Below are 22,367 nucleotides of genomic sequence, written 5' to 3' on the forward strand. Positions count from 1 at the left end.
TAATCTCTAATCTCTATACCAACCTGGGGCTCAAACTCACAACCCTGAGATCAAGAGTCACACGCTCCATTAACTAAGCCAGCCAGGTACCCCTTACAGTACCGCTTTTTTTTTTTTTTTTTTAAAGGTTTTATTTATTCATCTGAGAATGAGAGAGAGAACACGAGAGGAGAGAGGGTCAGAAGCAGAAGCAGACTCCCCGCTGAGCAGGGAGCCGGACGCGGGACTCGATCCTGGGACTCCAGGATCATGACCTGGGCCGAAGGCAGTCACTTAACCAACTGAGCCACCCAGGTGCCCCTACAGTACCACTTTTAAGAATCTCCCAACACATCTGTTTTTCTTTTTTAAAGATTTAATTTATTTATTTGAGAGAGAGAGCACATGTGTGAGCATGCAAGTAGGGGTAGGGTCAAAGGGAGAGAATCCTCAAGCAGACTCCCCGCTGAGCACCAAGCCCAATGCAGGGCTCAATCTCACAACCCATGAGATCATGACCTGAGCTGAAACCAAGAGCTGGACGATTAACCGACTGAGTCACCCAAGCACCCCTAAGTAGACTGTTTTATAGAGATTGTTAAGTTGATTCTAAAATTTACTGGAAATGTACAACACCTAGCATGTCTGAGTAAGTTTGAAAAAGACAGTGTTGGAAGATTCACATTATCTGATTTTGTGACCTCATTGACTAATCAAGACTGTGTACACTGGTGAAAGGGTAAGTATACAAATCAATGAAACAGACTATGGAAACACTCCTATACATATATGGATAACTGTCAACAGAGGCTCCAGGATAATTCAGTAGAGAAAGGATGTCTTTTCACAAACAACTCTGGAAAAACTGAAAATTCATTAAAAAAATTTAAAAAAGGAACCTCAACTCTTATGGCATACAAAAGAATTAAGTTGTAATAGATAATTCACTTAAAAAAAGAAAGTCTAAACTCATAATACTCATATAGTAAGCAAAAAAACAAAATATGGGGGCGCCTGGGTGGCTCAGTCGTTAAGTGTCTGCCTTCGGCTCAGGTCATGATCCCAGGGTCCTGGGTTCGAGCCCCACATCGGGCTCCCTGCTCAGCAGGAAGCCTGCTTCTCCCTCTCCCACTCCCCCTGCTTGTGTTCCCTCTCTCGCTATGTCTCTCTCTGTGAAATAAATAAAATCTTTAAAAACAAAAAAAAAAAAAAAAAAAAAAAAACAAAAAAAAAAAAACAAAATATGCACAACCTGGAGTGTGCAAAGAGTTTTGGAATAGGACACAAAAAACACGCAACATAAAATTTGAAAACCTAATGAACTGGATTTTGTCAAAATTAAAAACTTCAGCTCTGAAAGAGACCTTTAAGAAAATAAAAAATCAAATCACAGACTGGGAAAAGATAATTCACAGTACTTTTATCTGACAAAAGACTTATGTCTAGAATATATAAAGAACTCATACAACACAAAAAGAAAACAATGAATGCATTAAAAATTGGAAAAAGCTCTGAACAAGTTCAGAAGATATCTAAATGTCAAATAAGCAAAAAATGCTCAGCACTTATATCAGGGAAATGAAAACTAAAATAGTGAAATACCATTACACACTCTCTAGGATAATTAAAATTACAAAGTGACCATACCAAGTGTTGGTGAAGATATGGAGCTACTCTAACTCTTATACATTGTTGGTGGGAATGTAGAATGGCACTACTCTCCATAAATCTGGCAGTTTCTTATAAAGTTAAACATATATTTTTCATACAACCCACTGATTCCACACCTAGGCATTTACCCCAAAGAAATGAAAATACAGTTCACGCAAGCATCATTTGTAATAGTCAGAAAGTAGGGGAAAAAATGTCTTGGGGCACCTGGGTGGCTCAGTTGGTTAAGCATCTGCCTTCAGCTCAGGTCATGATTTCTGGGTCCAGAGATTGAGCCCCATGTCGGGCTCCCTGCTCAGTGGGGAGTCTGCTTCTCCCTCTCCTTCTGCTCCTTCCCCACATTCATGCATGCTCTCTCTCTCTCAAATAAATAAAATCTTTTTAAAAAAAAGTCTATCAAAACATGAGTAGATAAACAAATCATAGTATATTTATATACTTGAGTACCACTTAGCAATACAAAGAATGTTCATGTACACACATGAATAAACTTCAAAAACATTGAGTTACACAAACCAATCTCTCCAAAAGCACATATTCTATTATCCCATTTATGTGAAATTCTAGAAGAGGCAAAACTAGTTTATAGCAACAGAAGCAGATATATGATTACTGAAGGCCAGGAGTGGCAGTAGAGCTACTGGTTGTATGGGGGCAGAGAAGGGAACTTTTTGGGGTAACAGAAATTTTGTAATCTTGACTGTTGTGATTATATAGACCTATATTCTTTTCAAAGTTCATGAACTCTATACTTAAATGAGTGCTTTTATTATATATAAATTATACCTCAATGAAGTTGATTAAAAAATGAGGGTGGCTTTGGGGTTCTGCTTCAAGAATGGCAGAATATCTCTTATTTGACTGTTACTGTAGATAACAAGTATAAATTCCAGATCAAAAATATATATTTAAAAAACTATCTGAAGGCACTGCAAAGAGACCCAAACAGATAGAAACTGGAGGGGAGGGTTTACATTTGGAAGAACAGAAGAGCAAGGGGAGAATTGCCAATTTATACTACCTGTAGCCTGAGGGAAAGTACCAAGTAGAGACTGTGTGTGGCAAATAAAATTGAGGTGGAAACCCATGGTCTTACTGGCTTGAAGAACCAAAAGACAGAGTTTAGGGTAACAGCAGCAGCTGGAAGGGAAGCAGGGAAATCCCACAGAAATGAAAGCCAGAAGGGAGCCCCAAAGAGTCTGAATAAACTTTATTCATACCTTTGGCTAATACCCAAATTAGGCATGGGTGGGCCCGAAGCCAAGCACTCTGGTTAAACAAAAAGGAAATAAAGCAGGGATTTAAGCTGCCACCAATCAGAGAGTCTGAGATTTGAGTTGAACCAAATTAACTGTCCAATAAGCAAATCAGTACTCCACACTACCATTTCCATGGACATTAACTGCTATAGGAAATTCTCTTCTACCATAAACAGCTAAAAGACTATAAAGATATATTAAACATCTATTTTCAAGTACTGCACAGCTGACAGGACAAAATGGTGATCCTGCAAGAAGGGAAACAAAGTAAGCTCTATAACTGCCCCAGCCTACCACCTAAAAACAGTTTCTAGGTCAGGAACCTGGAGAGGATACACAAACAGAGCCCAGCAGGCTCCCTGAGTTGCAGAAACAGAGATCAGAGTTTGGAGGGTCCAAGATAGCTAGAACTGCCAGGCAAAATAATCAGGAGTAGGGAGTAGCAGAGACATACACAACACACCCCAAGACCACTCCAGACATCTGCAGAGTGATTCCCTTGAATCTATGACTGAACACTGATCTGCAAATACATGGAAGTAAAACTCTGTGGAGCTGGGGAAGGAAAAAGAGGAAAGTAATATGGTGAACAATTCCCAGAGCTCAAATAGGCCTGAGAACAGTTTGTATTCCCACCAGCCAGAATAGAGAGAGCTGATAATATACAGGCTTTGAGCAGAGCAGGGGTTGGCAAGGTTTCTGTGTAAGGGCCAGACAGTAAATATTTTAGGCTTGTGGGCCATATGGTCTCTGTTACAACTACTCTGGTTGTAGTGCAAAAGCAATCACAGACAACATGTAAAAAAAAAAAAAATTGAGTCTAGCTACATTCCAATATGATTTTATTCACAAAAACAGGCAGCAGGCTGGATTTGGCTATGAACTCTAAGTTGCTAACCTTAGTAATGGGGCTAAACTAGCCCTAGACCAAATGCTGCTCTACACTAACAAAAGCTTAAGCCTCAAAAGGGTCAAAATGATCTGAAGTAACTTACTCTTTAAAGGAACATAACAAAATACAGCCTTCAGCAATTTGAAAATTCAAGTAAAAAAATTCCAGGCATGCGAAGAAGCAGAAAAATAGGACCTATATTTAGAAGGAAGAAAAAAACAAAACAAAACAAACCAGAAATAACAGGTGATGGATTAAGCAAATAAGGATGTTAAAGCAGATATTGGGAACATGATCCATAAGCTCAAGAATATAGAGGAAAAGATGAATATGATGAGAGAAAATGAAGATATAAAAAAGGATAAAAAAAAACTTCTAGAGAAGAAAAGTAGATAATATGAAAAAATCAATGGATGGGAATAACAACAGACTAGACACTAAAGAAGTAAAGAGCAGTAAACTTGAAGAGAAAGCAACATAAGCTATCCAAATGCTTTGGCAACCGGCTGCATTCCAGTAAAACTTTATTTACAAAACCAGGTGGCATGACTGATTTAGTCCTCAGGCAATAGTTTGCCAATCCTTGGCCTAGGATAACCACTAAAAAAATAAAACAAAGAAGTACTTGTAATATGTGAATAACAGAGGAAAAAATGGAATCATAAAAAAATTTCTCAATCCAAAAGAAAGTAAGAATAGAAAAAAAGGAACAGTAAAATAACAATTGGGGAAAAAAGGAAAAAATGGCAACATGGTGTATTTAAACCCAACTTACTAATAATTACATTAAATGAAAATGGACTAAAAACTGCAATAAAAAAGTAGAGAGTATCAGACTGGAGAAAAAAGTAAGAACAAACTATATAGTACTATAAGAAGCTCCTTATAGGGGTGCCTGGGTGGCTCAGTTGGTTAAGCATCCCAACTCTTGGTTTCAGCTCAGGTCATGATCTCAGGGTCGAGAGATCGAGGCCCACATCAGGCTCTGCACTCAGCACTGACTCTGCTTGTCCCTCTCCCTCGGCTCCTCCCTCTGCTTCTCCCCCTGGTTGCGCGTGCACGCGCACACACACACACTCTCTCTCTCAAATAAATAAATAAAATCTTAAAAAAAAAAAAGCTCACTATAAATATGAAAACATAGGAAGGTTAAAGTAAAAAGGATGGAGGGGCACCTGGGTGGCTCAGTTGGTTGAGTGTTCAACTCTTGGTTTTGGCTCAGATCATGATTTGGAATTGAGCTCCCCATCAGACTCCATGCTCAGTGGAGACTCTGCTTGAGGATTCTCTCCCTCTGCCCTTCTCCCTGCTCACACTCTCTCTCTTTCTAAAATAAGTAAATCTTTTTTTTTTAAAGGATGGAAAACATGTAACACTCTGTAACTACTAATCATAAGAAAGCCAAAATGGCTATAATATCAAACAACATAGATTTCAGAACAAGGAATATTATTAGGGATTAAATAAGGCATTTCATAATAATAGAGTGAGTCAATTCATGAGAGAATATAACGATTCTAAATGTGAATGCACCTAAAAACAGAACTTCAAAATACGTTAAGTAAAAACTGATAGAATAGCAAAGGAAAAATAGACAAAACCAAAATTATAACTGAAGATTTCAACTTTCCTCTCAGTCACTGCTATAACAAATAGACTGAAATCAATAAGGATACAGAAGTCTTTACCATCACAATCAACCAATTTGACCTGATTATTTAGAGAATACTTTACCTAATAACACCAGAATACTCTATACATGTGCACATGGAAAAGTCATCTACTTAAACTATATCTGTGCCACAAAAAAAGTCTCCATAAATTTAAGATCTCCATAAATTTAAGATCAAATAGAAATATGTTCCCTGATTGAAAAGAATTAAAGTAGAAATCAATAATAGAAAGCTATCTGGAAAATCCCCACAGGTTTTGGAAATTAAATACATTTCTTCTAAACCAATAGGTTGAAAAAGAACTCACGGGAAATTAGAAAATATTTTCAACTGAATCAAAATAAAAATATAACATGTCCAAATTTCTTGAAGACTACTTAAACAGTGCTTAGAGGGAAATTTATAGTATTAAATGCTTCTATTAGAAAAAAAGTAAGGTCTCATATCAATAATATAAGCTTCCATCTGCAAAACCAGAACATGATTTAATAAAGTACTGGAAAAAAAAAGGAAACAAAAAAGATAAGAAAAGAAGTAAAGAAAGAGGAAACAAAAACAATGGAGTAAACCAATGAAACCAAAAGCTGGTACTTTGAAACAATCAATGAAATTGATAAACCTCTAGCCAACTGACCTAGTAAAAGAATAAGACACAAATTACCAATAACATAAACGAAAGAGGGGCATTGCTACAGATTGCACAAACATCAAAAGGATAAAAAGTATATTTTAGACAACTCTATGTCAATAAATTTGATAAATTCCTTGAAAGATACAAACTACAGAAGCTCACAGAAGGGAAAAAACCCAATAACCTGAATATTCCTAATTCTACTAAAGAAACTGAGCTGCTAGTTAAACACCTATCCACAAAATAATCTCCAGGTTAAGATGGCTTCACTGCTGAATTCTAACAAACATTTTACGAAGAAGTAATACCGGGGCGCCTGGGTGGCTCAGTTGGTTAAGTGTCTGCCTTTGGCTCAGGTCATGATCCCAGGGTCCTAGGATTGAGCCCCACATCGGGCTCCCTGCTCAGCAGGAAGCCTGCTTCTCCCTCTCCCACTCCCCCTGCTTGTGTTCCCTCTCTCGCTGTGTCTCTCTCTGTCAAATAAATAAATAAAAATATTAAAAAAAAAAAAAAAGAAGTAATACCAATTTACACAAATTCTTTCAGAAAGTAAGAGGAGAGAATACTTCCCAACTTATTTTATAAAAATTACCCTGATATTGGGGTGCCTGGGTGGCTCAGTTGGCTGAGCGGCTGACTCTTGATTTCGGCTCAGGTCATGATCTCAGGGTCATGAGACTGAGCCCAGCGTTCAGCTCAGTGGGGAGCAGCTTGAGAGTCTCTCTTTCCCTTGCCCTCTGCCCCTCCCCCCACTCACACACATGCACACTTCTCTCTTTCTCAAATAAATAAATCTTAAAAAAAAAAAATTACCCTGATACCAAAACTAAACAAAGGTATTACAAGAAAAATCAAACCAAATTCTTATGAACCATAAACAAAAGAACCCTTAACAATGTATTAGCAAATTCATTAAGCAGTATATAAAAAAAATATATCATTACAAAGTGGCATTTATCCTAGAGCTATTTAGTTGGCTAAACATATCAAAATCAATATAATTCACTGTGTTAATAGAAAAAAGAGAAAATTCATATAATGGGGAATAACCAATAGATTCAGAAAAACTTTTGAAAAAATTCAATACCCTCTCATTATAAAAACTATCAGCAAACTAGAACTTTTTTACATGATAAATCTATGCAAAACCTGTAGCTAATATCATACTTAATAGTAAAACACTGAATCCCTTTCCCCTAAGTCAGGAATAAGGTAAAAATGTCTGTTCTCACCACTTTTAATCAATACTGTACTGAAGGTTCTAGACAATGTAGTAAATAAATAGATTGAAAAGCAAGATGGTATGGTGAGCGCTGTGAATTGTGTAAGACTGATGAATCACAGACCTGTACCTCTGAAACAATACAGTATATGTTAAAAAAAAAAAAGAAGAAGAAGAAGAAGATAGTAGGAAGCAAAAAATGAAGGGGGGGAAATCGGAGTGGGAGATGAACCATGAGAGACTATGGACTCTGAGAAACAAACGGAGGGCTCTAGAGGGGAGGGGGGTGGGGGGATGGGTTAGCCTGGTGATGGGTATTAAAGAGGGCACGTATTGAATGGAGCACTGGGTGTTATACGCAAACAATGAATCATGGAACACTATATCAAAAACTAATGATGTAATGTATGGTGATTAACATAACATAATAAAATAAAATTAAAAAAAGAAAAGATGGAAAACAGTCATTATTCACATATGACATGACTGTCCTTGTAGAAAATCCTAAATAATATACAAAAAATTACTAGAACTAATAAATGACTAGAAAGATTGTAGGTCAATATACAAAAACCAATTGCATTTTCATACATTAGCAGTAAACAGTGAGAATTTGACAGAAAAATGAATAGCATTTACATAAAAAAAATACTCAGGGATCAATATATCAAAACATGTACAAGAAGGTAAACTGAAAACAACAAAGCATTACTGAGAGAATTTAACGATCTAAATAAAAAGAGATGTACATGAATTGGAAAATCGTATTATTGGGGCACCTGATGGCTCAGTTGGTTAAGTGACTGCCTTTGGCTCAGGTCATGATCCTGGAGTCCCTGGATCGAGTCCCGCATCGGGCTCCCTGCTTGGCGGGGAGTCTGCTTCTCCCTCTGACCCCCCCCCCCCCCCCATGGGCTCTCTCTCTCTCTTTCTCTCTCTCTCAAATAAATAAAATCTTTAAAAAAAAAAAAGAAAGAAAATCGTATTACTATTAATGATGACTATTCTTGAATTTAAACTGTTAATAAGCATTTTAACATCTTCCACCCTAACAGGCTGTCTTTACACATTCTTCTAATGTGCTTTAGGTCTGATGCTATAAAAAGTATAAGAGAACAGTTTTTTTTTTTTCTTATAGATTTTATTTATTTATTTGACAGAGAGACAGCGAGAGAGGAAACACAAGCAGGGGGAGTGGGAGAGGGAGAAGCAGGCTTCCCGCCGAGCAGGGAGCCTGATGCGGGGCTCGATCCCAGGACCCTGGGATCATGACCTGAGCCGAAGGCAGATGCTTAATGACTGAGCCACCCAGGCGCCCCAAGAGAACAGTTATTGATTAATGTTTTAAGTTTCTGTTTGGGATGATGAAAACCTTCTGGAAATACATAATGGTGCTGGTTACACAACACTGTGAATGTACTTAATGGGACTAAACTATAAACTTAAAAATGGCTAAAATGGTGAAATTTTATATTATATTACGTATATTTTACCACACCCATACCCACACACACAGTTAAACAGAAAAGCACAGAAACACAAAGATCCAAACGTGAGCACTGGGGTGAGCACTTGGAGGACTAGAAAAGGAGCAAAGGTGTTAAATGGGAAAACAAGTGACCACGGGATGCAAGAGGCACTCAAAATAAAGATATCAGTGGGGATGAAGGAACTGTGTTATAAGGAATAATATTTACCACTAAATTATGCAGTGGAAGAGAGACATTTATTTAACTCAAGCTAGCTGTATTAGTAGGTGGGTATGGGACTGGGGCCAAAAGCAGACTGAAAACAAAATAAGAAAGAATAGGATGGGCAGGAGATAATGAGATAAATCTTGGCCATATGCCTGAAGTATCTGTGGAACATGCAGGTGGTGATATTTAGTTGGAGATTGGATATGGTTCTGACAGAGTTTCAGGTTTAAAATTATGTGAGCATCATTAGACTAGTGGTAGATTGTGAATAGGAACAGGAGACTAAAGAGAAGAGAACCAATAAAAAATCTGGAGGACACTAGTATTTAAGACGTCCAGATACAAAGATGAATTTTCTTTTTTTTTTTTAAGATTTTATTTATTTATTTAGAGAGCATGCACATGTGAGCGGGGTGGGGGAGGGAGGCATAGGGGGAGAGGGAGAGAGAGAATCCCAAGGAGACTTGGACAAGGGGCTCAATCCCATAACACCGAGATCATGCTCTAAGCCGAAACCAAGAGTCGAATGCTTAACCGACTGAGCTACCCAGGTGCCCCTCAAGACGAATTTTCTGAAGGAACCAAGAGAGAGTAACGACTTTGAAACCAAGAACAGAATATTTCAAGAGTTAAAACTTGTAATGCAGTATGGTGATCTAAGCATATACATTTACTTCTCCTGCATCCAAATATAAAAGGATAAGAAATTTATTTAGTTTTATTTTTTATTTTTCTTTTAAAGATTTTATTTATTTATTTGACAGAGAGAGAGATAGTGAGAGCAGGAACACAAGCAGGGCGAGTGGGAGAGAGAGAAGCAGGCTTCCTGCCGAGCAGGGAGCCCGATGCGGGGCTTGATCCCAGGACCCTGGGATCATGACCCGAGCCGAAGGCAGACGCTTAACGACTGAGCCACCAGGCGCCCCATTATAAGAAATTTAAACATAGGAACACCATTAGCATAATGGGGGAGTGTTATTGGCAAGCCACAGATTTTTAGGAATTGTTAGCAGCTATGAGCAAAACTGAAGGATCAGACAGGAGAAAAGTAAGATTCTCAGCATAGCTCTATTCTCAAAGCCACAAGACAAGACTCCTTGCCACTTATTAATAGCAATATATCAATTCCATCTCCCTCTTGACTGTTTTTATCTAAAGACAAGTTCATGCAGTAATATGTTCTCATTTGAGGAAACGCTTTTTTTGTCCCAACTCTGCCTCTGGGAGAAGACTGAGAAAGATGTTCAGTGATATACCCACTTAATGTGTGAACACTGGTTAAAATTAGAAGGAGCATTTGTGGAAGGAAAAGACTTATCTGGCCAATATGGGAAGAAATGAGGACCACTTCTCTGTAGGGGATGATAGGCAGGAGGATTTAGTGCAAGAAAGACAAATGCTCAAATATCCATTAAGAAAAAAAAAAAAAAAGACGATTTTGGAAAGGAGAGAGAAATCATCACCTCACCTGAGCCATGGTTTTGAGATCTGCAAGAGGTGACCAGTCTTCCTTTGGGTTCCTCTTTGGAAAAGAGGCAGTTCCTATGAAGGCAAAGCTGAGATGAAATGAAGCCACATGACACTATACATGCCTTACAGCTCTCTTGTGACTTAGGACTCAATTGAAATTGCCTCCGTTTCCCTTACTTTGGCCCTTGACCACTCTGCACATTCCACATCATTTATGGGGGGAGAATGAGCTAGACAGATCTTATTTTATCCCCAAATCCAGAGATACAGGCTCTTGGGCAACAGGTTAGATTTTGGGCAAGTTCCCCTTCTTTCTAGCACCATCTTTTCTCTCTTAGTAGCCTACCTCCAAGCTGCTCTCCATAAGGCTCTACCATTTATACTATCAACGATATATGAGAATACTTGTCACCCCACACCCTGACAAATGCGGATATAAACTTCTAGATGCTTGCCTATCTAATAGGTAGAAATTGTAGTTCTAGCTTTTATTTTTCTTTTCTTTTTTTTTTTTAAAGATTTTATTTATTTATTTGACAGAGAGAGAGACAGCGAGAGAGGGAACACAAGCAGGGGGAGTGGGAAAGGGAGAAGCAGGCTTCCCGCTGAACAGGAAGCCCGATGCAGGGCTCAATCCCAGGACCCTGAGATCATGACCTGAGCCGAAGGCAGTTGCTTAACCAACTGAGCCACCCAGACGCCCCTATTTTTTTTATTATGACAGAAAATAAGCTTCTTCCCATAAGTTTAAAAAACATCCTTAGTTTCTCATGTGAATGGTCTCTTATAATTCTTTCATTTCTCTATCATATTTTTATTTTCTAGATTGGTTATTAGATCTTTTTAAAAGGAAGGAAATATTGTATTCTTTTTTTAAAGAATATTTTTATTTATTTATTTGATAGAGCACAAGCAGGGGGAGCAGCAGGCAGAGGGAGAGGGAGAAGCAGGCTCTGCAGGGAGCCCGATGTGTGATCCCAGGACCCTGGGATCACGACCTGAGCCGAAGGCAGACCCTTAACCAACTGAGCAACCCAGGCGCCCCGGAAATATTGCATTCACTTAAAATAATTTTTTATAGTTTCTCAATTGTCTTTGTTTTTCCTATGCAAAAATAACTTATAACAGATTATTGACCATCTGGTTTAGTACCGTTAGGTGTTCAATAACATTATTTCCTCCCTTCATCTGTCAGTACAAACTGACATCATGTACTTTATTTCCTTTATATATTTGAGTAGATTTGGATTTTATATTTAGTTTCACTAATCTATTCATTTAATTGTCTGGATGACTCTTCAGTTACTACAGTTTTCAAACATATTTTAGTATCAGGTTTGGGCTATTTCCCCCTTCATTATTTTCTTTCAGAATTTTTGGCTTGTTCATATTCTCCTAAGAATTTTAGAAAGTTCAAAAATTTTACTGAAATTTTAATGGAACTGCACGATGTTAGGGAGTTTTAACACTTTATCACTTTGTGTCTTCCTGTTCTTTTATTCAAGTCTGACTTTTTGAGTCCCTTAGGAACATTCTTTTTTCACAGATTACAAAATCCTTTGTATCTCATATTTTTGATGGCCACTGGCCATTTTCCATAGTTTTCTGATACATATATATACATACATATAAGCACACATAGAAAGCCTATTGATTTGTCAATGTTTTTTCCAACAAACCTCCGAGTTTTCTAATTGTTGTTATTGTTTGTAACAGCATGGTAACTTAGAAATTTTTCTCTCAGTCTCAGCAGACATCCCAAAGCTGGTGAGCAAAACAAGCTTCTAAGTGTCCCTAATTCTAAAATAAAATCTTGTAAAAAACGTAAGGTTTGCTATCATTAATTTAACCCCAACTTTAAGAGGCTGGAGAGGCTGAGAGAAGGAAATGTCTAGGAGAGTAAAAATCGTTTTTAGGGCATAGTTTTCCAGGGGAAGAAAACAAGGGGCCCCTCAGAGGCTGATGCCACTGGAAACCAAAGTGGTGAGAGAATTTTGGGGGAAATGTACATATTTCCAGGATTTGAGAGGGCAAAGTGACTGAGAGGGCTAATTCTCACCTGAGCTCTAGATGGCAACCCATGGATGGAGCCTGCCTGGGTTGACTTGGATCCTCTTGTCCAAGAGGACTCACTGGAGAGACAACAAGACCCACCAGAGCAGGTGGACTACTGCATGCTCAGAGAAAACACTGAGGAGACAGCTAGAGAAGTGGCTACACCCATGAGAAGGGAAGTGTATCTGGAAGTTCCCAGCAGTGGGTTCTCTCAGAAGATTAAGAGATGACTTACACTAAATTATAACGGTACCAATTATGTTAGTCTCTTCTTGTCCCTGACTTCTGACTTGTCTCCTGTTTTCCAGCTCCCAATCCATTCCAGCTAGAGACTACCCACCTAGAGGGGATAAGGAGGAGACAAAATAGAGGTTGAGGAATTAAAGAAGAAACTGATCAGGTACTCTTTTCCCCGCAGGCTTCCAGCAGGAGGGAGAGTTTTTACTTTTAAAACAAGTTCGAAGTATTGATTTCTATAGAGACTCTTATTTAAATAGCTATTAGATGATGAGACTAATCTTATATTTGAATGTTCAACAGATTCAGTCTTCAGAATGACTGAAGAAATTACTGAATCTGTCTAGGAATGCATCCAGCAGCAGGGAAATAAAGAGATTCACCCAAATAGAAACTTTGAGTGGCAATTATGGGAGAAATTTTTTATGTGTGTCTTCCCAAATGGTGTTCTACTCATTTGAACATACAAGTTATTAGTCAGTGTGGGGTTTCCCAATATACAATCCTACCATCTGAAAATTATTTTTATTTTACTTCCTTTTCTCCATAAAAAAAAAAAAATCTCTATTTCACTTGTCTAATTGCCACAGGGTCAAATTTTACAAGCGTATAAAAAGGCCAAAATTCAGATAACCTAAATACATATTTAACTGGTCATGCATCCAATTTCTCAAGCGCTCCATCTCAGTCACACAATAAACAATATTCATGAATTACCGCGGACTGTGCACACAAAACACTTTAAAAATTAGACAAAGACACAATTATATCACCCACGACACAATCACAATCCCATAACACACGTCATGCTAATCTCACAGAGCCTGTAACAGACTTCTATACAAAGTAGCAAAATTTTACTCACAACCCCCTTACTGTCGTTTCTCCAAAGTCGCATGCAGTCTCAAACACAAATCGACTCGCAACCTATTTTAAAAATTAGACACACACGGAGACCTTATCACTTTCACAAACAACCGGTTCCACAACGTCACCCGGAGTAACACATGCCCAAACTACACAAGGACAGCCACAAAAAGCTACACGAACTGAACGCCCGTGTGTGCCAGGCCGCACTCCTAGACTTGGAGTTTCCTTACGGGGGAGAAAAAAACAGACAAAATTCCTGCCCTCCCCATCCTCACACCAGCCCCGGGCTTCCAGTTTCCTTTTCGGCGCTGTCCAGCCTGGACTACCAGTTGCCTCTAGGGCGCTCCCCGGCCCGGGCTCCCTATTCCCTCCTCGGCGTTCCTCGGCCCTGGATCCTGGTTCCTTCTTTTACTTAGGTTCTCGCTTCCCTCCTCGCTCTCTGTAGGGCCCAGACTCTCGCCTTCCTCCCCGGCCTTCTTGGCCCAGGTTCCCTCTTCCTTCCCCGCTTTTCTCAGCCCAGGTTCCCGCCTCTCTCCTCGGCATTCCCCACGGGTCCCGCCATCACCCGCCTCCTCTGCCTCCCTAAGACCCACCAGCCTCACCTTCGACAACTGGCCAGCCGTCTGCGCCTGCGTACTCCCGCGCGGGCTGTACCTCCCAAGTGTCTCCGCGGCTCGGTGTTTCAGGCCGTGGGCTCCGCGCGCGCGCCTTCTCGACATACGGGCTTTTCCGCCCTTGAACTACATTTCCCACAGCCCCTGTGCAGCCTTTGGAAAAGAACTTTGATTCCTGGGTTCTCTCTGGTTATCGCCCGAAACCCTGAAAGTCGTCGCGTTCCGAGTGGCAACCGTCGCGCACGGTGAGGAAGCCCATCGCTCCCACAGTGCTGACAGGGTGTGTGGAGCCCGGGGCTCAAGCCTGTGTATGCGCGTTTGTGGCCGTGACGAAGCCGAGTGCGAGTATGTGCGGTGATGTGGCTGTGACAGGTGTGTGATTTGCGTGTGTGTCCCGAATCGGATGCAGGACATTGTGGGTGACCAGTCGGCTGGGATGTGAGGCATGTGACACTGTGGGGTTTGAGACTGCCCATCATAAGATAGTGCCTAGTTGTTACCTAGTGTGATGGAAGAGGCTTTTAATTCTCTGACCGGTACGAGTTTGGTTGTGTAATGAGATAGAGCTTCGTGTCTTCAGTTCTGGGTTTAACGTCGGGACTGAGGGGTCTGTTGAAGACTTCTCTGAGAGTGTATCTGTGCTTGTGAAGACTGCAATGCCTATGTTAACTCAAGTCGCGCTGCACCGAAGCATGGCCTGAGCTGCCTTGTCAGGGCACCCCCACCTCCAGTGCCTAGCTTCGTGCTTAACACAGTGGGGGGTATCAGTGAAGATGATGTTGCCCATCTAGGGGCCAATTTTAGGTTCTGTCTTTTCTTAGGATTTGTATATGCCTGGGTTCCCTGCAACTTCCTTTTTTCTCCTGCTTTAGAGCCATGGACCCCAGCTGCAGAGAAAAGGTCACCAAAAGGGAGTCAGATATTTGAGTGGTAGTATAAAGGTTACATACAAGCAAAAAAGCACACACCTGTTTTTGGAATGAATTTTAGAATTGGAAGAGTCCCAGGAAGACATTTGGAAGAGTCCTAGGAGAAGGATTCCTTCCTCAGAGGATCTCCCTTGGGAGCTGAGGTCAAGTTCCATGTTTCAGAACCACATCATTCCCAAAGCTGTCTCCCCAGGAAACTTCCTGTGAACTTAGAGAAAGTTTCAGCCTTGGATGTCAGTGACCCTGGCTTTTTCCTTTGATACTAAAAAGGATTAGCAGTACTCCCCATCTCCCTTTTACTTCCGTCTGTGTGTGATAGATGGCAAGAGGCTGTGTGGTGTTGAAGAACTTCTTCCGATTTCACTAGTCTGTGCTCCAAGAAAGGTCTGGTGTCTGATGATTCCCTCCCCTTCCCCTGCAGTGCTCTTCTCTGAGTGAAGAGCCCGGATAAAATAAAACATTACTGGGCATATATGAAACCAAGCTCAAGGTTGGGGCTTTTGTTGCCCTTGTTCTCTTTGTTTTTCAGAAAAGTTCTTCTGTGAAATGGTTAGGTTACCATTAGGCAGGGCCTTGTGATGTACTTTGACTAATAGCATGTGGTGAAAGTGATGTTGTAAGACTTTCGAGACAAAGCCTTAGGAGGTCTTGCAGCTTTTGCCCTTTTCCTCTTCCTGCCCTGAGACGACTTCAAACTGAAGGTTATGACTAGCTTGCTTAAAGACAAAAGATCACCTGGAGAGAGAAACCCAGCTGACATTCAGCAATAGCTGCCAGATATTTCATTGAGACCGTATTAGACCATCCAGCCCCCACCAAGCCAGTGGCTGCTATCAGATGAGTGGAATTAGTAGAACCGCTCAGCCAAGCCAAGCCAAATTTGCCAACCCCAGAATAATGAGCTAATGAATGTTTTTTGTTTTAAGCCACAAATTTTGGGGATGGTTACATAACAATAGATAACTGAAACAGGTGTTTAACTTTCTAGACTTTTTTTAAATCTATCACTCCATATTGATATAATTGTATTGGTCAACCTGTTTTGTAAAGTGATTTCTCTACTGGTATTATATCTTGAAATTTTTCTATATCCTTAATTACTTCCTACAGCTTTGCATTTGTTTATCTTGGTATTCTTTTACATGGATATTTTATAATTTATTTAACTATTAACTTTGCTGAGCAACTCCTTCTTACTGTCCAGCTCCCATGTCTTCACCAACTTTACATTCCCTTCCAGAACCTTAGCAGGACATGGTTCCTGTCATTTCATGGGTATGTAGACTTAGGAATGTGGTATTGACTTCTGCTGAGTGCAATATAGATGACTCAACCCACTTAGAGAAATTTGTTCAAGGGTGTGATACAGGTTCTATATACATTTATTTAACTAATCAACTGGGTCTCCATGATTACAGTATCTTTTTCCCCCTTTCCAATTCAAAATCTGCATTGTGGAGCCATCTTACTTCCTTCATTGTGACTCGTTAGGGTACTTAGCTAATTTTCTGAAGGACTGATTTAAGATTCCTGGAGGTAGAAATGGACATCTCTGCTGTGTTTTCTAAAGTGTCATCATCCCGATCCTTCAGATTACTTTCTTAACTTCCTTTTCTGCCTAATCATCAAAGGAACGGTCTGAATTTCTGCATAGCCACATCAGGCCTAAGTCCCATTTCTTCTCCTACATGCAGGGTTTAGTATTAATTAATTTCCAAGGCAGATGTGATTTCCTTGTTGGAGCAATGGCTGGTGGAGAGACTGGCAATAAGGGATCTGAGCCGAGGTAACTGAGGTGCAACCAGCAAGAGGAATCCATTGTGTATTAAAATCCTAGGTTTTGTACTATACTTTGGCTAACTGAATTTAAATTAAAAAAAATCTTAAGTTTCAAAATTAAGACCTTTAAGGTAGTAGAATCTGAAAGGCTTCACATCTATGAAGAAACTTCAGGCCACTTATAGCCAGAATTCATACCACTACAGAAGTCTACTCCATGTTTCATACACATATCTCCTATTATTTCTTCTGCTTTCAAAGAGGGAGGGATTAGCTCCATTATTTTTTCTGACTGTAAAATTAGTACATTCTTAATTCAGAAATTTAGAAAATACAGAAAAGCTTAAAATAAAGCTCATGTAGAAACAGCTTCTTTGAACATTTTATTCCAAATCATTTCATCTGTTTCTCTGTGAATTAACACATGGATATAGGCATATAGGATTTATTCATTCAAAACAGAATCACACCACAATACTGTTTTGTAATCTACCTTCTTCATCTAACAAAATATGGTGAACAGCTTTTCATGTCATCAAATTACAAACTGTCACAAATGTTTTGACTAAGACATTTCCCTATTGAAGGATATTTAACTTCTTTCTAGCTTTTCCCCATACAGCATTTCACTGCACACTCCTTTTTGTGAACATGTATATCTTAAAGTCTTAAACATTGTTGAGAATGAAGCTTTCAAAGTTAAAATCGACTTACATACCTTCATCAACTGCCCTGCTTAAATTTTCACCAACATACCATAAAGAGTGTCTATTCTACTAATATAGGATATTATCAATCCTTTAAATCTACCTTTAGTGGAAGTTGTGTTTGTTTGCTTAAATTAATTACCTATGCTGAGGTTTCATTTAATGTAATAAAATCTGGGCGTCTGGGACAAAAAACCAGAATCAAAGAGAACTGATTTTGTAGTTAGAGAAATGTGGATTCATATCATAGACCTGCCATTTACTGAGCATATATAATTTCTTTTCCTTCATTTTAAATAAGACTTTTGTACAAAGTAGAACACAGATCTTAAAATCATAGCTTAATGATTTCTTTTATAAACCCTTACAACCACCATTTGATAAACTCCAACATCCCAGAAGCCTCCCTCATGTCTCTTCCCAATCAATATACCTCTAAGTTAACCATTATTTTGACCTCTATCACAATAATTGAACTTTACAGAACTGCAATCATACAGTATGTACTTTTGTGTCTGGCCTCTTTTAGCCAACATTGTATCCGTAACAGCCACCCATGCTGTATGCAGCAGTAGCTTGTAACTTAACATAGTATTGTATAGTATTATATTGTCTGAATGTGCCATAATTTATTTATCCATTCCCTTGTTGATGGAGTATTTGAGTTTCCAGTTTTTGGCTATTATGAGTAAAGCTACTATGAACATTCTTGTGTCAGTCTCTGGCATGCATATGAAATCAGTTGTTTGTATTATGTACCCAAAAACAGAATTGCTAGATTAGAAAGTAAATGTTTAGATTTAATAAATATTGCAAAGTAGTGTTTGAAAGTGAATGTTCCATTTTATGCTCCCACGTGCTATGTATGAGAATTCCAGCTGCCTCACCCGATCAGCATTATTATCGTCAGTCTTTTGAATTTTAGCCATTCTAATGGGTGTGTAGTAGTACATTTATATTTAATTTGCATTCCCCTTATGACCAGTGATGCTGCCAACATAAATTCCTAAGGATAAGGGTATCCACAGAGCTGGGAATGAACAAAATTGAAATAAGTGAAGTTTCACAATAAAAGAAGTGTATAGCTTACCATACGACCCAGCCAACTGCAATCTTCGCCATTTATCCCAGAGAAATGAAAACATAGGTTTACACAAACACCTATACGTGAATGTTCATAGTAGATTTATAATAACCCCAAACTGGAAATGACCCAAATGTCTTTTAACAGGTAAATGGTTAAACAAACTAGGGTTTATCTTTACCATGGAAAAACACTGGCAATAAAAAGTTATGAACCGGGGCGCCTGGGTGGCTCAGTTGGTTAAGCGACTGCCTTCGGCTCAGGTCATGATCCTGGAGTCCTGGGATCAAGTCCCGCATTGGGCTCCCTGCTCAGCAGGGAGTCTGCTTCTCCCTCTGACCCTCCCCCCTCTCATGCTCTCTCTCTCTCTCATTCTCTCTCAAATAAATAAATAAAATCTTTAAAAAAAAAAAAAAAGTAATGAACCATTGAAACTCACAATTTGGGTGGACCTCAAGGGAATTATGCTAACTGAAAACCAATCTCATAAAAGTTATAAACTGTATGAATCCATTTATGTATCATTCTTAAAATGCAAAACTATAGAGATGGAGAGTAGCTTAGAGGATGCCAGGAATTGGGTGGAGAGGAGGTGGCTGTGACTATAAAAGGGTAGCAAAAGGGATCCTTGGGATAGAACTGTTCTGAATCATGATGGTAGTGGTTGTCACAGGACTCTGCACAAATGATAAAAATGCATAGAACTAAATATACACATAGATACACAAATGGGTGCATGTAAAACCGACAAAAGATATAAGTTCTGTGGACTGTATCAATATCAATATCTTGGTCATGATATTGTACTATTATTTTACAAGAAATAACCATTGAGGGAAGGTTATGTGGGATCTATTATTTCTTACAACTGCATGTAAATCTACAATGATCTCAAAATAAAAAATTAAAATATAAGCACATAGCTGGGACAAGTTTCCTGGTTTGCCATTTGGAAAAAAATAGAATTATATCCTTACATTATCATACCACAAGAATAAACTCCAAATAGATTAGGAATGTAAACATTAGAAATGAAACCATATAGGTCTTAGAAGAAAGCATCAGTGAATCCCTCTTTAACCTCGATGTAAGAAAGAACTTTCTTACTTTGATTCCGAAAACAGATGCAATAAGAGAAAATATTCAAAGATCTGACTACATTAGAAAAAAACATAAAATCAAAAGACAACTTACAAATTGGGAAAAAATATTTGCAAGGTGTATCACAAATAAAGGGCTAATATTCCTGTATTAGTTTGCTAGGGCTATCATAACAAAATACCACCAATTGGATGGTTTAAACAACAAAAATTAATTTTCTCATAGTTCTGGAAGCTGAAGTCCAAGATGAAGGTGTTGGCAGGTTTACTTTCTCCTGAGGTTGCTTCTGCTTGGCCTGAAGATGACTGCCTTCTCGCTGTGTCCTCATGTGGTTTTTTCTCTGTATGTATGCATCACACATGTCTCTCTGTATACCCTAATCTCCTCTTCCTATAAGGACACTAGTTAGATTGGATTAGGGTCCACCCTAACAGCCTCACTTTAACTTAACTCTTTAAAGGCCCTATCTCCAAATAAAGTCACATTCTAAGGTATGGTGCAAGGGATTAGGGCCTCAACATTATGAACTGGGAGTAGGGACATAATTCAGTCTGTAAGAATTCCTAATATTAAAAAAAACTCTTCATTTAACAATATATACAAATATTGAATCATTATGTTGTACATCTAAAACTAAGTTATATGTCAATTATACCCCAATTTTAAAAAACTCTTAAAATTGAGGGAAATACCAACAAATTTGACAGAAAAAATGGCTAAAAGGAACAAACAATTCACAAAAAATATGTAAAAGCGCTTAAATGTAGAAAAGAGAAATGGAAATTAAAATGATACTGGCACCATTTCCCACCTGTCAGAATGGCAAAAATTTTAAATATAACAACATATTGTTATTAAGATAGGGTAAATGGGCTGCATGGTGACTTCCAAAAAAGATATGTCTAGGTCCTAACTTAGGAATGTTAATTTGGAAATTAATTCAATTAGATATAATTAAATTAAGGATCTTGAGATGAAGAGTTTATCTTGGATTGTCTGGGTGGACCCTAAATCCAATGACAAGTGTCTTTGTGGGGTGAGGCAGAGAAAGATTTGACAGAGGAAGAGGAGGCAATGTGACCATGGAGCAGAAATTGGAGTGATGGGGCCACAGGTCAAGGAATACCTACAGCCACTAGAACGTGGAAGAAGCAAAGAACAGGTTCTTCCCTGGAGTCTTTAGAGGGAGTCTGGCTCTGATGACTTCTTGATTTTGGACTTCTGGCCCCAGAACTATGAGAGAAAATAATTGTTTGTGATGATTTGTTACAGCAGCCACAGAAAACTAATACAGAGGGGATTAGGCAGTATCATATATTGCTGGTACAAGCCTTATAGTGGGGCATATAACAGTATGTTTAAAAACTATCCACATTAAAAAAAAAAACACAAATATCTACATTTGACCCTGAACAACACAGGGGTAATGGATGCTTATCCTCTGTGCAGCTGAAAATCATGTGTAACTTTTGACTCCCCCCAAAACTTAACTACTAATAGCCTACTGTTGAGTGGAATCCTTACCAATAACAATAGTTACTGCCTATATGTGGACCTGCGCAGTTCAAACCACTGCTATTCAAGTATATATTTACCTGACATTCAATATTAGGAATTTACACTGAAGATACACTTCCATCTTTTAAAAAATGGAAGTTTTTTACATTACAAGAGATGCTCTAGACCTTTACTTGTTGGCATGGAAAAATGTTCACTAGTGTTAGGTAAGAAAGGTAGGTTTCATAATAGCCATGTGTAGCCAATTCTATTTTTGAAAGGAAAGTCTACATATACAGGGAGGGTAAAGGGATTTACAATAAATGTTCATAGTAGACTATTGTTATTTTAGGATTCCCTGTTTTCTGAATTTTAATGCTCTATTTATTTCTTTTACATTCACAAAATAATTATAGAAATAGCTACAGACACAGAATGGGGATGATGGTGATGTATCTTTGAGAATTCAGGCTAAAGAAAGCTGCTCAAACATCTTAAAGTTCTAGCTTTTCATATCAGCTGAGCTTTTAACTGCAATGGCTTCCCTTTTCCTGGAGCCTGTTTACTCATTGGTTTCTCTACCATTCAGGGCTGTCTCTGTTCCTCTGATAAGGAAATCACACCTGGCTGAGAGATATAAACTCCTATATATAGGAAATGAAATGGGACTTGGGTTTGCTGAGGTGCTGCCAATCAGGGAAAAAGGGCCAGAGGAAGATGAAATCACCTTAGATCTCAAGAAAATGAAGCCTCAGTAAAAACAAAATGCAGTTGTTTCCAGTTATACAAATGCCAAATCAGTTATTCTTTTTTTTTAAAAAAATATTTAATTTATTTATTTGACAGAGAGAGACACAGCAAGAGAGGGAACACAAGCAGGGGGAGTGGGCGAGGGAGACTTCCCGCGGAGCAGGGAGCCCGATGTGGGCTCGATCCCAGGACCCTGAGATCATGACCTGAGCCGAAGGCAGACGCTTAACGACTGAGCCACCCAGGCGCT

General features: G+C 38.9%; 2 protein-coding genes across 7 annotated transcripts in view; one reads left to right on the plus strand and one right to left on the minus strand.

The window, feature by feature from the left end:
* Positions 1–14,293, minus strand: part of ZNF567 (zinc finger protein 567) — a 71,344-nt gene extending 57,051 nt beyond the window's left edge. Inside the window, 3 exon segments of the mRNA XM_032390417.1 lie at positions 10,493–10,566; positions 12,785–13,713; positions 14,259–14,293. Coding sequence (XP_032246308.1) covers positions 10,493–10,501 — 9 coding nt within the window. The 5' untranslated portion in view covers positions 10,502–10,566; positions 12,785–13,713; positions 14,259–14,293.
* A 108-nt stretch (positions 14,294–14,401) lies between these two features.
* Positions 14,402–22,367, plus strand: part of LOC116623265 (zinc finger protein 461-like) — a 67,707-nt gene continuing 59,741 nt past the window's right edge. For 4 of the 6 annotated variants that reach the window (XR_004297695.1, XR_004297698.1, XR_004297696.1 and 1 more), the window contains exon 1: positions 14,403–14,515. The gene's annotated coding sequence lies outside the window, so the exon portion shown is untranslated. Of the gene's footprint in view, positions 14,551–22,367 lie in introns of all 6 variants that reach the window. The other 2 variants (XR_004297699.1, XR_004297697.1) reach the window with 2 other exon arrangements.

This window comes from Phoca vitulina, unplaced genomic scaffold (assembly GCF_004348235.1).
Source record: "Phoca vitulina isolate PV1807 unplaced genomic scaffold, GSC_HSeal_1.0 scaffold58, whole genome shotgun sequence".
Lineage (NCBI taxonomy): Eukaryota > Metazoa > Chordata > Mammalia > Carnivora > Phocidae > Phoca > Phoca vitulina.